The following is an 18,288-nucleotide window of genomic DNA, read 5'->3' on the forward strand; positions in this document are numbered from 1 at the left end:
AAAAATTCTAATTTAAGTTAACATATGATATTAATTTAAATTTATTTTATATATATTAATTATCGAGAATATTTTAAATAGTTTTTATGCATATTACGCATGCATTGGAAATAGCACTCACGTGATGCTTTAGTATCGCTGTGATTGGTGTGACGTTACAAGATAATTTAACGCCCATCGTACGAAAAATTTGTTTACGACGACCTGTGAGTACTCTTTCATTTTCTGAAAAATACTTGTAATTTTAAGCACAATATCCCTTATTACGGTAACTTTAACCATTCAGTTATAAATGGATAATAAATTAATTGAAGAAAAATGGAAGGTTTCGTGTTATTTGCAAGTACGAAACATTCTAAGTACATGGACATTAAAGGTGATGCAACTGTTTAAAAATTTTATCATCACAATAATTCAAATTTAGAGAGGCATGTAATATTAACTGAAAACGTGTGAAATGTACTCCGGCATAAAATACGTAGAACCAAATATAAGGTATTCACATCCAACATTAATATAGATTAACATCAATGCAATACAATGTTAATAAAAGTATTTTAGCAGTAAATTAAAGCACATTGTAGGCCTGTAAAATAAATTCTAAATTTATGTAATTTATATAGTACTGAAATGGAGGTAATGTGCTAGTTTCAAGATAAATGTTTTCGAGTACGTCAAAGAATGGTATAACCTCATTGACTGAATTATAATTTGAAGAGGGATTAACTTATAGGATTCTAGCACTGATAGTATTGTTATTTGTAAAACGAACGTCACTCCTTTTTCATTTTACATGTTCCCAGGTTTAAATATCCCCCAATACCAGTTATACTGATTGAAGATTTATTGTTATTTACAATAGGGAAATTTCCTCACATTTATCATGAGAAGGCTACTATTCAGATTTTTATGTTAAAGCGACTATACATGTAGAAAATAATGCTGAAAATCCATGTTTCACAATGTAATTAAAGGAGTAATGTGTTCAATACCTGGTTATACCCAAAGTAGCAGTCAATTCATTATTTTCATTCCAGAGGTTATGGGCAAGAATCTTGGCTCAGAGAGCAGCGAACATGATGGGGTTGTCCTCCTTTCCCTCAGTTCCTAAAGGCAAACCTTAAATTAGGCCATGACCACTTCCCTCCACGTCCTTTACAACTAATTCATTTCATCATCCTGCCATTCAACATCACTCTTCTTCCTTTCAAGAACTATAGGCATTGTGGACCTTGGCTTTCAGTGCATTTTCCCTCCATTCTTGGTGGTCCTTAGCCACTTTATACCAATTTCATATTCCCACAATTTTCAAATCCTCTTCAGCCTCATCTCTACATCTCTTACCTGGTCTACCAGTCTTCCTTCCATTTTTGTTGTCCTAATGTTTTATGCGTTCTTTTGTTATTAATTTTTTCATTATGCCCTCACCATCTGTCACAGATTTTATGAATTTTATAATTTCTACACATCCTCTTCCTCCTCATCATTCTAAGGGCCTTTATTTCTTCTGAAGTCATTGTCCAAGTTTCTGACACATAACTTAGAATAGATTTTGTTCAGTTTTGAATATTACTTTAGTGTTTTGGGACAAAGATTAGTATGTACACAATAGCATGGTTTGCTGTCATCATTTTAAAATGAATGTCTTTCCAAATTTTATTTTCACTGATCCCAACACGTAAAACTTTCAACACCTTCAAAATTGAAATCACCTATAGGTAAGTTTTGAGGTTATGTTCTTGCTTGTAATGAGGGCATTTTTATGTATTGAGATTTCACTTCATTAATTTCTAGACCCATTTTTCTTCCCTCAGCTGCAAATGCAGATAATAATTCCTTTAATGCTGGAACATTTCTTGCAACCAAGAAAATATCATCAACATTAGCACAAATTTGTTTGGATTTCTAACAATATTTCATTTATCTTCAGTTCCTTTTTATTTTTTCTGCAATAGCATAAGATCCTAAAGCAATAAATAATTCACTTCTATATATGCTGTAAAAAGCTTGCCTGAGATCAATAAATAACACAGGCACGTCTGTGTTATATTCAAAGCATTTTCCCATTGTTTGCTTCATCACAAGTATTTGGTCATGATGCTTCTAAACGGTCAAAGTGCACATCAGTTACCCCTCTACCATTACAATTAAATTATTCATTTAGGCAAACTCATCTAATGGATTATTCTCATTTAATTTGATCCCAAGTTGCCTAGTGAATTCAGTAAACTGCCATTTTTTTAGATACAGAAAAAAAATGTTGGCTGAATTTAATCCTTGACTGTTCTGTTTCTGGGTTCGTAGTATACCAAGTATAAACATGGAGGAGTTTGATACCTTCATCAATGGCATCCTGTTTGACAAAGGTAAGACCTCTCTCTCCTCCCAAAAAAGTAACTTGAATTGAGTAAAGATTTTGATGTGTTTCCTCTGCTGTCATTTTCAGATTTTAATTTTGCTGTCTTCTAAACAGCAATTATTCAAAATGTGTTATTATTTGGGCTCATCTTTAGGACATCTTGGATTGTTTTGCAAATTTGTGCCTTCAGTACAAAAGTTTATCAAAATCAGTCCACTGGATTTCAAGTCATAAAATGACAGCATGATTCAACCTTGTATTCCATTTATCTCTACAGCTTCTACTAATAACATTTTTGCATCATTGAATGTCTACTTGGCAATTTGTGTTCAACATATTTCAAGAGAAACAATTTTGATCCTGTAAGATACTGCCTATTTTTTTTAAAAAAGAATTTGAATGTGCAGAAAAGTTTGAAATGTCCCTAAAAACAAATTTAATCATAATCCATTCCTTGCAAAAACAAAGTCATCACAAAACAGTTTTACATTGTCAGTGGTTGGTCAAGCTTGAAGGCAATTTTACAATAAAGTAACTTGCGTATGGTCTCTTCCTAATATAGCCTACGTATTATTTTATTTTCAGGCCTATTTACATTTCAAACAAGCTTTGTGTGGTCAGCTTCCAATTTAATTCAAGTGTTATTGTTAGATTGAGCCAATGATGACAATTATTAAAACATCTCCCAAATTTGGTCTCTTTTCCCAGAAGACCTAATAATACTGTAAACAATATGGCAGAATTACTCAAAAGGAGGCTGCATTAAAATGGTTTCATTTATGCAAGGCAGGTGACTTGTATGTGCATGAAATATGTTGTAAATCTCGTAGACATCAGTGGAAATGTCCATTGCAGTTGCACTCACAAGATGTTGAAATGAAAATGCATATCAATGTTTCTTTTTAGAATTTATTTAAATTAATGAATTTTCATGTCTGTCCTTACAAACATCTTTGCAAGCACATACATAAACAAATTACTTATTTTCTTAAATATTCAAAGTGGCCACCTTCTGCCTTGATACAACTTTATGACTTGCGATGACCATTGTGTCTTGGATTCTGTGCCATTCTGTGTGCTTATTACCATTTATTTTCTCAAAATCAGTTACTCCAATGCAGATATTTCATAAAACAGACCATGTGTAAGTAAGCTTATTTTACAGAGAGCTACAATTATATAGAAGACTTGTTTCTCATCCTATATACATAAGCCAATTCCCAGAATAGTTTTGGGGCTCTTACCTCCATAATGTGACCTCAAATTAAAATGAGTTGATATTGCATAAGTATAATAAAAGTACCATTTATGCCTTACATAAGACTGACAGAAAGGCTGATTCATTAATCGACCACTCATTAGCATGCATGTAATGCTGTTCCGTAGTAGTAAATATTTTTATTCGTAGTGTCATTTGAAACACAAAACTGTTTGTCTGTCACTCACAATTCGCATATGATGTTACTTAAACCTCACCCCTTCTGTACACAAGCATTTTTTATTACTTAAGCTTCCTATGTCTGTAACTCTTCAGCAAAAGAAGAAAATTATGTGTTCTCAGGGTCTGGTACATTGGAGACAGCCATGTTTCTTTGTACTGTTGTCAGGGAACTATATTACTTATGTCAGATACAGCAAAACCAATTAGTTAGTTGTTTTTGGAAAAAAACTTATCAGATAAATCAGAAAAATACTGAAATATAAAAACTGTCAAGTCCTTTATTATAACAGATTATTTATAAATGTTCCTTGTCCATGTACCTTTATAAATAATCTAATAGAGAAACCAGGTTCTCATTAACATTAACTTATTCATTCTGAAATACTGAAGTAATGGATAACCATTTCCACTAGTTTAATTATATACAGTGTATTTACCTGCAACTTGCAGTAAAAATTTAATGATTCTCAGTTAATTTGATACCCAGTTGTTGTGGTGTTGCCGAGTGAATTCACTAAACTGTCTTTTTTTAGATACAGAAAAAAGAATGTAGGCTGAATGTAATCCTTGACTCTGTTCTGTTTGTTTTTCCAGAACCAACTATGACAGACGAGTTGGCTGCATATATAAACTGCATCTTAGATGAAAAAGGTAAGACCTCTCTCGTCCCAAAAAGTAACCTGAAGTGAATAACGATTTTGGCATGTTTCCTCTGCTGTCATTTTCAGACTTCTATGCAGATATTTCATAAAACAGACTGTGTGTAAGTAAGCCTATTTTACTGGCAGCTACAATTATACTCAAGACTTTTTTCTCATCCTATATACACAAGACTCTGACAGAAATGTTGATTCGTAAGTTATTATGTAAAATTTCATTTATCTCGTAGGTAAAATTTCTCCCAAGAAACTAAAACATGATGCATGGGTGGAAAATATTAGTTATTCCTGTTGCTGGGGCACTATTACTTGCATCAAATACAGCAAAACTAATATGTTAGTTGCTTTTGGAAATAACTTATCTATCAGATAATTCAGAAAAATACTGAAATATAGAAATCTTGTTGATGTCCTTTATTCCTCATTACCTTTAAAACTGCAAAAACTGAACTAATGGATTACCATTTTCATTAGTTTCATTATATGTAGTGTATTTACCTGCAACTTGTGATACATATTTAATAATTCTCACTTTATTTGATGCCAAGTTGTTATGGTGTTGCCTTGTGATTTCACAAAAAACTGTAATTCTTTTAGATACAAAAAAATAATGTAGGCTGAATATAATACTTGACTCTGTTCTATTTTTGTGTTCCAGAAACAACACTAAAAGATGAATTAGATGCGTTTGTGAATTGCATCTTAGATGACAAAGGTAAGATCTCTCTTTTCCCAAAAAAAGTAACTTGAAGTGAGTAGACTTTGGCGTGATTCCTCTGGTATCATTTTCAGATTTTAACTTTGCTGTCATATAAATAGGAATTATTCAAAATATTTTATAATTTGGGCTCATCTTTAAGATATTTTGGATTCTTCAACAAATTTGTGCCTTCAGTACAAAAGTTGATCAAAATCAATCCATTGGTTTTCAAGTCAAAATGACAGCATGAGTCAATTTTGAACTCCATTTACCTCCGCAGTTTCTGCTAATAATATTCTTGCATCAATGAATGTCTACTTGGCAATTTGTGTTAAATTTACTGCCTGAGAAACACTTTTGATCCTGTAAAATATCCATTATAGTTGCTTAAGATGTTTGTACTTCTTCAGAGAAGAAAAAAGTTTGGAAACAGCCATGTTTTATTATGCTGCTGACCATATTCTGAATCTTATACTTTTAAAACTGTATTATGTATGGATTCCACTATTCTTTCAGGAAATAAAGATGACAACATGCACCGGGACAAAATACAAGTTGAGCCGAAGAAACATGGCCAACAGAAGAGAAAAGTAAAACATGGAAAAGAAACAGCAAAGTGTCATCTTGCTGTTGTGTGGAATCAGAGAGTCTGTAGACCAGCAAATGCTTTCATCATTTACTCCAATGAATAGCGTAAGAGAATGTCTCTGCAATACCCACATGAAAATAACAATGAGATAAGCGTGAGGTAAGTTGCAATACAAGGTGTACTTTAGAACTATTACTTGTTAACAATTTAATGTGCAGAGCATTTGTGAACAACAAATTGTCTTCAAAGCCATTCAAATTCAGCAGACCTATTATTTGAAGTTTCTACTGTGGTGTGGGTTTAGCTTTTGCTTTTGTGGTGATAGATGTCAACATTATTTCGCAAAATCTTTTATCTGAATTGCTATGCTAAGATATGACAGGAAAACAATTTTAAAAGTTAAGATGATTGAAAAGATAACACAAATATAAATTAGGTACATATTTTCATGATTTTATGTTACGTCCAGCCTTGACTGTAATGATTTCTTCTAGGGCTACCAGCCATGTAAGGTGGTTTACTGGAGTAAACACTGACGTTTCGAGAGAACAGAGCACCTTGAGTAGGGGGAGGATGAACGTTAAAAGGAACAGCTTTTGTATAATAACTGCAATATCGACCCTAACCATGAGTGCCACGTAAGTCACTGTTACATTTGTAGTCTGATTGATACCTTACAGGAACATTGGACAATGGAGAGCTGCTTCATTGACTTTTGTGAAATGCAGTAAACATTTTCTTTTTTTTATTAATCATCTTCATTTACAGAGGCAGTAATGTTGTAAAAAAAATGTTCTGCAGCTATCATGGTTCTCTTTCCTAAATCCAAATACATCAATAAAGAATTTCCTTATACTTCTCCTTAACATCTTCCTGGACTTCTCTATTAGGCACTTTTACATATGTGTTGGCAGCATCTTTGGACATGTCATATAGCCCTGCTCTTCCAAAAAGCCCAGTCCTTCCTCAGAAGCCAACATTTGCCCAATCACTTGTGAAATTCCAAACATTTTATAGAACCTGATGGTTGATTACCGTGTTTGCAAGGGCCTGCCACTGGTTGTCTCTTTCCATTTGGTTTGCCTACCAAAACTCCTTGTCTTAAATGGGGCTAGATGCCCTGCCCACCTCTTCTCCTTGTGTAACTTTTTCCAGCCTAGCATTCATTCTGTTTCTGTCCAAATATTCTCAGCCACTTTTCTCATTCATCCTCAGTCCACATTCCTCCCTTAGTGTTATAGACCAACCTTCACACCCATCTTGAAACTGGGTAAAATCAAGGTTTTGTATATTTTAATTGTACAATTTTAGATAGCAGAGAAAAGGTTCTGAGCTGAGAGGAACCTGCTTTTAGGTTATGTTAGGGTCCGACCGTTAGCACTCCCTCTGCGGGAAACGAAACTACCTCCCGAGATGGCTTCCTGCAGAGTGGCCAACGTCGGAAAATCAAATCACGCATTAAAACGTGCAGGCTGTGGTATTCTTCCACATATGGCGTATTGATTTAGCTTTCAGGAAGATGTGAGGACATATTTGTACGGAGTGTAGCACTCAAATTGCTCTATAGGTGTGGAGTGTGTTTTTGTACCGCTAATAGTTGAGTCTAGATTTCATCCTATGGAACTGCCAGAGACCTATAGAGGGGTCCTCGGCAGAATTCTATTGATGTGTTTAAAACCTTGGGTACGTTTCTTCCCCCCCCCCAAATTTTATGTATTTACCAGTACCCAAGAAATCTTGACGGTGGAAACCGATTAATATTTTTGCGAATTTTGTGTGTGCCTAATGAATATTTGAGGAACAATTTTCGTCACTTTGTGAAAATCTTATGCATAATAAAATGAAGGATTTAAATATCCCTAGTAAAATTATTGTCTCAGGAATACAGAGTTTAAAAATCTCCACCCCACCCAGACATCATTCTGTCCAGAAATCCAGTCTGCAAGACATGATGTCTGCAGTACAAAGCAAAGCCATTCCTATGAACGATTTCTCTTCGGGCGGAGTTTCATCCACCTTTTTAGTGCAAAAGACAAATGCTGGAAGACAAAATTCTCGTTCCTTTAAATTTAGACTTTGTGATGGTCATTATTCACACCCTCATTAGCAATAAAAGAAAAGGAGGGAGAAATAAGTAAATACGAACGAACAAGACTTGTAGAAGCTGTGACGGACAGCTAATGCGGTATTTTCTATTATGATGCTGTGACAACTGTTGGTGTTATTGTCGTGTTATTATTAATGACGGAAATGATATACGAGTATGTATGTACACAATCCATTCGTTTCCTCTGTAAACTCTGGTGGTTGCTATGAGGACATGCACAACGCAGATAATCATTTACGGTTTAAACCCTTGAAATCGAAACACGTTTAAATAATATTTACGGACTAAAACCGTAAACAGACTTCACAATTCCATATATCAGCTGGTAAATGTCGTTTAAGGAAATAATCCTTATTTACACCGAGAATCATGCAAATCCCATAAATAAAAATGCGGTATTTTCTATTATGATGCTGTGACAACTGTTGGTGTTATTGTCGTGTTATTATTAATGACGGAAATGATATACGAGTATGTATGTACACAATCCATTCGTTTCCTCTGTAAACTCTGGTGGTTGCTATGAGGACATGCACAACGCAGATAATCATTTACGGTTTAAACCCTTGAAATCGAAACACGTTTAAATAATATTTACGGACTAAAACCGTAAACAGACTTCACAATTCCATATATCAGCTGGTAAATGTCGTTTAAGGAAATAATCCTTATTTACACCGAGAATCATGCAAATCCCATAAATAAAAAAGTTATTGATTATTAAAGCAATAATTATAGAATTTTTTGTAGAATGAAACAATAAAAAACATGGCGACCACAATAAAATATTGACTCTTGTAAAATTCTACTCACAAACTCGGCACATTAACTTGATTGCTAATTTGCTTTTTATTGCTGGATTACATAAATTTATATTTACCTTATTATGAACTGAACACATGATATTTAGGACAGAAATGTAGACCAGTGATATTCAACCTGGGGTACGCGAAGACATCTTAGGAGGTACATGAAATTTAAAAAATATATATATTATTTTATGATAAACACTGAATAATCAGTAACGTAACATTTAATTTCTTTTCATGTAGATTATATACTATGTATAACTTGAATTATACACCAACAACTTTGGGGGTACAAAGCTGAAGAGAAATTATATCGGGAGGGGGGCAGGGTACGCGAACAAAAAAGGTTGAATACCACTGGTCTAGACTACAGTAGAGAAGTAGAATTTATGAGACCGCCCGGAACAATTCTTTTACTGTAAAAGTGCAAAGATCCAAAACTGGCAGAGTATGCATAAGGTGAATTCGAAATTGGATATCTTATTTCCACTTGCTGAAAATGTTCTGATTGTCCAGAACAGCTGAAACATTTCGTGCGCTCTCATACGCCACTGCCTTTGCCTTTACCCTTGGACGTTCGTCCTACCACCTGCCTGTGTTCTTACAAGTTTTTCTTCTTCTACTTGCAGACTTGGTTGCATGTGGAGGGCCATTGAAGGAGTGCACAAGGACGAGTATTTTGCCCGCGCACGCCAGGCGGCCGCGGAGCATAAGAAGAAATATAATGGCAAGTAATTAATTCTCTTTTAACATCAAAAAGCAGCAGAACATTCCAAAAAATGTAGCCGAAAATTCTGAGAAACCTCACCGATTTTGATTTATTTGGGATTGACTGCTGGCGATTTGAAGTAAGAGAACTTTTGACGAGTCTTTATTTTCTCCAAAACCTTTTCATCTACTTACGAGTCACGGCACCAGAACCCAGATATCGAGAAGTTATAATATTAAAATGGGAGGAACTTAAACATTTAATTCTGCGATTAGATATGATCAAAAGGCATTTTACTGTTCCTGTCTTTCTGTATTGCATGATTTATGAATGTCGCTGATTTTCCTCCTCTCACGTCAAACCACGCGATCAGAAGCAACCGTTTACGGAATGCTGTGACCTGAATGTCATTCTTTCTGTTTTCAGATTACGTCTACATCCCTCAGGAGGCCCGCATGCAGAAGCGCCTTCGGGAGCAGGCCTGCGATAAGAAATTGCGACGAACAAGACGCCAGTCGGTGAAGCGACGCCTCATGACGGCCCAGACCAGCAGCGCCCGTCCCCTGCCTGCCGAAGAACATCGAAGAGGAGGAACCACAGGCACACGTCAGAGGTAAGTCGTCGTCATTACTCTTTGGACGAAGTCACTCGCCTGCCATCTGTCACTTGCACGTGGAAAACAAACGAGTGTGAAATGTCAGATTCGAAAAAATTACTAGAGTGAACTCTCGATTATCGGTGTTTGTTGGGAAGTTTATCTTCCCTTGTTTGTAAGAACGCATTGCAGTTGAATTTATTTAGCAGATTCTACTGCTTAAATCCCTAAAACTCTAAGTTTTAAACATTAATTTATGTGCTCTTCTGTTTCTTTAAAAAGAAGCTGGCTGTTAGGATATTAATGTACAAATAGTTTATATTTATAAGGACATTAAATATACACGTCGCCATTTTTCTTGGCCTACGAGAATTACGTCATTTCCTACTTGAGCACTGAAATCTCCTATAATTAAACTTTCATTCCTGTTAACCATTTCTGTTGGGTTTACATCAAAATCCTCTGTCACATTTTCATCAAATTTGAATTGGGAAGAGTGCATCTGCATAATATCCACCACGTTAATTTACATCGTACTATTATATCGCACGTCGTATCAATACTTTGTTTCATGGGTTGCAGCCCACTAATCCACCATTTTCTGAATTTCAGGGACAAAACAAGAGCAGCGACTCGCAGTCGGCCACAGCAGGAATTACGGACTCTCTGAGCTTCCTTTGTGAAGTGGCCGGAGGGGCAGAAGACACAAATGTTCCTCTGCCAGATTTTGAGCAAGATTTTGGTTCCACAGAAATTGGCTGTTTTTCTAACGAACGATTTTTCGACGCCGCTCAACAACCCGACTGCCAGCTGTCTACTAACAATGAGGTTAGTGTCAACTCTTCTTTGGATTTCAGCTATTATGTGGGCCCAACAAATCCCCACGTTTGAATCAATGATCATTTTCGAGTTGAGTTACACTTTGCTTTTTCTTCATTATTAAGAAAAATCTTCATCCTGTTTGCATAATACATAAAAATGTGAAAAGGTTTCGCCTGCAAATGTTTGTTCAAAGAAGCCATTTTAAATGAGACAGTGGGACATATTTGTGTTGAATATCAGATTTTCCATTTAATGACATTAACTATCTCGTAAGCCTGTGACAGTCATCGAATGCCTTCGTCCTTTGGCCCCTTTAAGTTAACTCCACGCACACTTCCCTTAGGTTAGGGACGTCATGTACATGCATATATATGTTCCCAAGAGGCGAGTTGCTGTAGAGTTTGTCCTGGATTCATAAGCACTGCGATGATAAAATAGAAATTCAGAGTCAGGATTGACTTAAGTTCTAGAAGCTAAAATGTTTAAGACAATTTTGCAGGAAAATTCGACAAAAATAAGTGCCGTCGAGATAAGGCAGGGACTGGAGGTAAGGACATTTCACAATTCTAAAAGGATCATTTTGCTGTCTCAGTTATGAAGAAGTTCATCATAAATCATCACCTTCCCATTTAAAAGAAGTGATAATCAAAGCCCTAGTCATGTAACAGTTAAACATTTTCAGAGAAACTGAATTAATTAAATACTTTTAAAGTATTATTTCGGGGGGACCAAATTAAAACATTAACATTTGTAGTTGTATAATTAATAACACAAAATTGTTTATAGAACTGGCTTTGAAATGGTCCTCTGGAGCTTCATTTCAATACGTAATTTCACTTTCAATGCCCCTGTTCAAAACACGAACTACAAATTGAAGAACTCAGATTTTGAATTGTTCGGTGGCAATCTCAAAGGACTCAAGGAACATTTATCCAACAGAATTATACGGAATGTAAGATAACTAACCCTGAACATTTAGAAAAGTAAAGCTCGGAAGAAAAGATTAAGGCACTGCACAGAGTTTTGAGCAGATTCACGAACGTGTTTTATTTCAAACGTAAATTAGGGAAATTAAGCTCGTTTAAAGTTTCTGTATCCACATCTAGAAATAAGTATCACAGAACAGAAGAACCTGGCAAAGTGTGAGGAATAAGCCAGTAATTGCCTAATTATCACACATAACTAATTATCGCCACAGGAAACGCCCACCACGCAATTACTGTCTTGCCTTTCATTTAAGTGTAGTGCCTGGATATTGCCACGAAGGCATACTATGAGCCTGAAGTTCTCTTTGTAATTTTTATGTTCTTTCATTTGAACTATTTCCAGCCCTCCCTCCGACTCGTAACTTCCGTGCAGATGAAAATCGCACGACATAAAAGTTATAACACCAGGTCAGGTTATGACAGGTAAATGAAACAGAGGGTAAAACAGAGGTCACCCCAGAAACTGCTGAATCAGGTTGAAGTCTGTAATTCACATAGAAGTCCACGTAACTAGAATAAGTTCAGTGTCTTTCACCATGAGCTTCGTTACAAATTCCTTCAAAACCTGCATCCTTAGAGATCGCCTACCACGAGATATTCGCTGTACGTGTTTCCATACTTGTTACCCATAATTGCAGTTCCTATTCTGATGCAAATGTTTATTTCCTTTCCAGATTCCAGAAATGGATAATATTCATCGAAAAAATCATGACAATACCATTTTAGAATAGTTAAATTAATGTTTAAATTATTTTTAGAAAATAAGTTAAATACTGTATTTGCTAAATTGTTTTTAGCTCACGCATTATATATTTAAGAATAAAAAAAAACAAAATATGTTCATAAATTTTGCTGCAAGTGTCTCCATACTTGTTACTAATAATTCCAGTTCCTGTTCTTATCCAAATGTTTATTTCCTTTGCAGAATCCAGAAATGGCCCACATCGAATTTGCGGCCTCATTGAAGAAATAACGAATCTGCCCCTTTAGTTACGTAGTTTGTAATTAAAAGGTTAAATAGGTTTAGTTAAGTAGGTAAATTCCTTTAGTTAAGTAGTTACTTTGTTTTATTTAAACAGTTAAAGTGTCTTTAGTTAAATTGTCTTTAGTTCACATATTGTATATTTAAGAATAAAAATAACAAAACGTTCATAAACTTTCGCTGCATGTGTTTCTATACTTATTACCGTAATTGCAGTTCCCGTTCTGACACAAATGTTTATTTCCTTTGCAGAATCCTGAAATGGGCGACGTGGTGTTTGCATCGTTAATACAGCACATCATGAATCTGCCCAATTTAGTATAGTTTGAGTATTTTTAGACGAAAAGTTAAATAGTTTCAGTTAAATAGTTAAATTGTTTAATGAAAACGTTAAATTGTTTTAGTTGAATATTGTATTTTAATTAAATTGCTTCTAATTAAATTGTTTATATTTTCCCTTCTTTGTCAGATAAAATAGCGGCTTTGCTATCTGGCTATACTGTGGAATAAAACGCCTATAGTATCCGGTCAATCTGAGAAAACCCTTCACTTGTTTGTGTGTTTGTGGAATGGGAAAGTTCCTTACGGCGGACACCTTGGCTTCGTCCGGCCTTACCCCATCTCTCGTTATCACATGACCTAGGTAGACTACCTGTTCCCTAAAAAATTCGCACTTGTCCAAATGCAATTTTAAATTATACTCCCTCAATTTGTCAAACACCTCTATTAATCTATCATTATGCTCCTGCAAATCTCTAGCATATACAATTATGTCATCTAGGTAAATCAGTGCCTGTACACCCTGGATACCACTCATTATATGATTCATCAACCTCTGAAACGTCGAAGGCGATCCCTTGAGCCCCATTGGCATTCTTTTATACTCAAAATGCCCCTTTTGTGTGGAAAATGCCGTTTTAGGTTGGTCGTCTGGATTAAGAGGAATTTCATAATACCCCATTGCGCAATCCAGCGCCGAGAAGAATTTGGCCTGTCCTAAAGAATCTAGCAAATCAGTTATCAATGGCAGTGGAAAACTATCCCCTATTGTGACCTCATTCAGATTTTGATAGTCTACGACCATCCGCCATTTTTGTTTTCCTGAAACATCTATCTTTTTGGGTACCATAATTATAGGTGAATTCCACGGTGACATGCTGTGAGTAATAATCCCTTCGGACAGCATCTTATCTGTCTGTTTGTCTACCTCATCTTTCAAAACTTGAGGTATCCTGTACTGTCTGACATTTATTCCTCTAATCTTATCAATTGTGGGTGTCGGGATCGAATGCTGAATTGTCTGAGTACAAAACAGCTTGTCTCCCGGCAGGTAGAAGATATCATTGTATCTAATGCATAAATTTAGAATTTCCTTCCTTTCCTCCCCATTTAAATGATTCAATCGCAGATGTTGACCCAATAATTTGGCTCTTTCTGATTCATAATTCTTACTGATAGTATACATTATCCTCATGTTATCCGATTCGCATTCGTATGGTTCTAACTGTACCTCGGGTGCTTGCATGATGACTTCCGTATCTAGTGTGTTGGCAATACAAATTACGCAACGACCGTTCACTGATTTCGTCAATGATTCTGACATGTAGACTCCTCGTACTAGTTCTTCCTTGGCCGCAATTCCCGTCAGACTCCCCTCATGTAATGTAGGTACTTCGACTATGGTCTCTGATCGTGGTGCTAACTTAATATACATTTGTGCGTTCCCAGCACTGTTTTATAGCCTGTCATCAAAGCTCACCTTCAACATGCCCATATCTATAGTTCTAGTCTCTAAATCTATCTTAGCTCTCTTGGATTCCCAAAAATCTAGTCCCAAGACGGCGTCACACGGAATGGAAATACAATCGCTGACCACCTGGAATTTGTGTGTTGTGTACATATCTTTCATCTCTAACTGTAACTCAATCGAACCCAGTGTCTGAAGGACAGCTGTTGAAATCCCTTGAATCCTCACCTTGTTCGTACTGTCATACCGCAGTCCTTGCTGTAGACTGGACACCTTGATTATTGATTTGTGCGCCCCAGTATCAATAAGGAACACTAACCTAAGTTTCCTCCCATCTCTTACTTCAAATGACACGGTGTCTAATGCACTTATGCTACTCTTACCCCGACTGGCTGCTTTCCTGACCTCTCGGCCCGTTTCCCTGCACCTGGCTCGATACTCCAGCTATTACTTCTCTTACAATCACGTGCAATGTGACCCATTACTACATTTCTTTTCTCAGGTTCTGCAATCACATGCGCCTTGTACCTGGGCCTCTGGTACCTCGGTCCTGAGTTACCGCTACTAAATCTCTGTTCATTCTCCGACCTATAAGCTCCTAGGCCTCTTTCTCTGGCGGACAACAATGCACTCTCTTCTTCTAATGCTAACTCCACTGCACTAGACAATAAAAGCTGTTCACCCCTGCTCCTAACGATCGTCTGAATTCTATCATTCGACAGTCCCTGGATGAAACAAGCTCGCGCCAAATAGTTGATCAGGCTAATGGCTCCCGCCAATTCTCGTTCGTTGCACACCTTACTGGTAGCTAATCTCAATTCACTTTGCATCTGGTCTACTCTTGACCCCCAACTTGAAATTCTTTCGTGTTTTTCTTGCCTGATACTGAACATTTTACACGCATAAAAATCTATCGTCCTCCGGGTTGCATAATTTTCTTCTAATATCGCTTTAACTTGACCCCAGGTGCCGGTTAAATCTCTCACGAGTAGCTTCGATCTCGCTTCTCCCGTAATCTTAGCCTTAATGAACTTCAACAATAACCCATGGTTTACTGGATCTACCAACTCAAAGACGGCGTCAACATTATCAATAAATTCCTTCAGCTTACTTTTGTCTCCTGAAAATGGTGCACCTATCAGCTTCATTGCCTCTGAAATGCTACAGTAATTTTGAGATGCCATTTCTCCCGTTCCTCCTACAGGCTCCTCTGACTCAGACATTATTCTATACTCGTATTCACCCTTACCCAGCAATATACAACAGATCACTCGGGTTTACACTCTTACGTTAATGAAGGGAACGTAAACTGTTTTATTGTTTATTTGCAAATTTGCTTTTCTATTAAAGTTACTTCCCCAACTAACATATATCGCAATTCAATGAAATTTTTTAATAACTCCCCCCTTAATTCAACAAACAGTTTGCGTTGGAAGAGGATTTCAGCTCAGCTTACCCTTTTCTGGAAGTGCTTGGCTGTGAATAAATTCACAGGGGACCCCGAACTCTTCCTGGAAGAATGAAGATGGTGAAATGTGCGTTATCCTGGACCCTCTGGGGTGGTGATGAACGGTATTCGGCACCCTCTGGCTTCTGACGAAGAGCAGAGACGGAACTCTGAAGTAACCTCGATCGTCTTGCGCCGGGTTTCGTAGTGGAGGCGGCGTCTCTCAGCGGCGGTTGTTGGCAGCCCTCAGGGAAGCACGGTTCTCGGTCCGTTCCACCTGATGAGTGGAGGTCTCCCTGAGCAACAAGGTCGCAAGAGAGGCGATCTTGCACTGTAGCAGCGTAGCAATTCACGCCAGCTATCAATGTCTTCTTGTTCAAGCGTCGTCGGCCGTGTCTATCAGATTCTATCAGGACCGAGAGCTCGTCAGCTGAAGTCTTGTAGAACACTGTAGTCTCAGCAGTTCGTCAACTGTTGCCTCTGCTTTTAATTACTTGCTTTAAGTCTTCCGTCGACTGTGTGTATCCCACAATTCTGACACCAAAAATATACCTCCTCTGTTGTATCCCGGGGGATTGGCCAGTCCCGCAGGAGTGCAATATTCCCGAGAGGCAAGGAATGATGGTCGGCGATGGTAGGTTTGAATACACAGCTTGAAAGGTGACTGCCTAGTCTGACGAGAAGACGTTCGAAAGTTGATGATTTATTTAATAATTCAGATGAGTACAGTCGTATGACAAAGAATGTTGGCTACATATACATGCGCAGACCAGCAGAGTTTCCTCCTGACGAGTAAAATGATATGTCCAATGTGTCTTCGAAATGCACGGGTTATAAGGAAATCTCGATATCGCCCTTGTGACGTCAGTGACAGTTTTTTACATGCCAGCTGATACAACAAGCTGTAACGTGTCGTCCCAAGGCGTGGTTCTGGATCGAATTAGAGGACACGATAAACCCCCGGGGACAGCGACCCTTTGCCCTGTCAAAGTTCGGGCGTCTTGACCTCGGCAGGCCTCCTCTATCTGTGACTATAATTGGAACCCTTTCCAATAAACTTATCTGGAGCAGACACCATAATGGCTTCCTGTCGCCCCTGCTTACAACAGCTGGAAATGGAAAGTCTTGCTGTCTGCACAAGGTCTACAATATAACTATTACACTTTTTCTAGTAACCTACTGATTCTACCTTATACGAGATCATATCATATAATCATATATGTGCTATATGGGGTTATTATGATTCCCGTAATTAGAATATAGGTATACAACACCCTCCTGAGATCCAAAGAACATCTACCGACGAGCTAGGACCGAACAACATCCAGCATCCGTCACCGCCTCGCAAATTAAAACATTATCCTTGAAGCAAACCCCCACATCGCCCCGGTAGCAGAGGGACTCAACAGCCACCCCGAGTAGGCTACAGCTCTACGCTGTTTAACCAGTCCACCTTCGAAGCTGAGCAGTGGACGGTTACATCATTTATAGATTGTTCCCATTCTTTAACTATTCTACCAGTAAATATAATAAACAAAGATGGGGTAGTCCACATCCTTGCCTTACCCGTTTATTGGTAATTATGGGTTCTGAGGTTCGTCCATCTAAATAATTAAAACAATTTTTTAAATTTGTATATAGCCTTTGTGATGCTCTTATTAATTTTAACTATGATTTCTTCATTTAAAACCTGCCACGAATCAAACTGTCACAGGTTTTCTCGTAGCCAATGAATAATATAAATGCTGGAGAACTTTAAACTCTTCTTTATTCTCCATAATATGTTGAAGTGTAAATATGGCATCCATAGTGATTCTTTCTCCCCTAAAACCTCATTGTTCTTCCCCTAAAAATGTTTCCCTGACTGAATTCAATTTATTTCTAAGTATGTTTGCACATAATTTGGAAGCAGTTGATAGTAATGTAATACCTCTACAATTATTGCCTTCGTTTTAGGTCCTTTTTTGTGTATTGTGATAACCAAACCTGTTTCTCTGTCCTTGGGTATTTGAAGACATTGAGATATGTTATTAGAAAGTTCAAGTAATTTCTCCTTCAGCAACTGTGCCCCAGTTCGAAAAGATAATTTCTTAAACCATCCTTTGTTTCCATCTGTAATTTCTTGGATAAATACAAATAACTCCCATAACTTAATTTTGTTCCGATTTTTACAATTCTTGGGGGATGTCCACTCGTAATTTAGTACTTTAAGTTTCTGTTCTTTCCTGACCAACATTGCAAAGCCTGATGATTCCCACTTTTCCCCTGGTACCCCCGAGTAAATCATTATAAATTTTCTTAATTCTTTTCAGCCTTTATTCTTTTTTAATTTCCGA

General features: G+C 37.0%; 2 protein-coding genes across 5 annotated transcripts; one reads left to right on the forward strand and one right to left on the reverse strand.

Annotated features, from left to right (window-relative positions):
- The first annotated feature begins 79 nt into the window (after nt 1-79).
- LOC110839470 (uncharacterized) lies at nt 80-13,200 on the forward strand. Of its 4 annotated transcripts, none has more exons than XM_087343248.1 (6): nt 80-206; nt 2,305-2,366; nt 4,395-4,451; nt 5,118-5,174; nt 5,676-5,907; nt 6,243-6,383. In XM_087343248.1, exons 2-5 carry the CDS (start codon nt 2,321-2,323, stop codon nt 5,849-5,851), a joined length of 336 nt encoding a protein of 111 aa, XP_087199374.1. In that variant the 5' UTR covers nt 80-206; nt 2,305-2,320; the 3' UTR covers nt 5,852-5,907; nt 6,243-6,383. The 4 variants fall into 4 exon arrangements, with proteins under 4 accessions (XP_087199374.1, XP_087199375.1, XP_087199372.1 ...); XM_087343249.1 differs by lacking the exon at nt 80-206 and adding an exon at nt 242-376; XM_087343246.1 differs by lacking the exons at nt 80-206; nt 2,305-2,366; nt 4,395-4,451; nt 5,118-5,174 and adding exons at nt 9,294-9,391; nt 9,800-9,986; nt 10,581-10,796; nt 12,702-13,200 and having other exon boundaries at nt 5,722-5,907; nt 6,243-6,386.
- A 1,673-nt stretch (nt 13,201-14,873) lies between these two features.
- On the reverse strand, nt 14,874-15,941 carry LOC110831987 (uncharacterized). The gene has a single exon (XM_087343245.1). It carries the CDS (start codon nt 15,726-15,728, stop codon nt 14,874-14,876), a length of 855 nt encoding a protein of 284 aa, XP_087199371.1. The 5' UTR covers nt 15,729-15,941.
- Between the last annotated feature and the right edge of the window lie 2,347 nt (nt 15,942-18,288).

This window comes from Zootermopsis nevadensis, unplaced genomic scaffold (genome assembly GCF_977971745.1).
Source record: "Zootermopsis nevadensis isolate Lab colony 2312 unplaced genomic scaffold, Znev_1.0 Znev_ptg000005l, whole genome shotgun sequence".
NCBI classification, from domain to species: Eukaryota; Metazoa; Arthropoda; class Insecta; order Blattodea; family Termopsidae; genus Zootermopsis; species Zootermopsis nevadensis.

Bases quoted from the DNA above. Each gene is read 5' to 3' on its own strand.
- LOC110839470 (XM_087343246.1), top strand. From the start codon at position 5,861: ATGTCTCTGCAATACCCACATGAAAATAACAATGAGATAAGCGTGAG. The intron at 6,387-9,293 runs GTAAGTCACTGT...TTCTACTTGCAG, and splicing joins ACCCTAACCATGAGTGCCAC to ACTTGGTTGCATGTGGAGGG. The intron at 9,987-10,580 runs GTAAGTCGTCGT...TCTGAATTTCAG, and splicing joins ACCACAGGCACACGTCAGAG to GGACAAAACAAGAGCAGCGA.
- LOC110831987 (XM_087343245.1), bottom strand. From the start codon at position 15,728: ATGTCTGAGTCAGAGGAGCCTGTAGGAGGAACGGGAGAAATGGCATCT.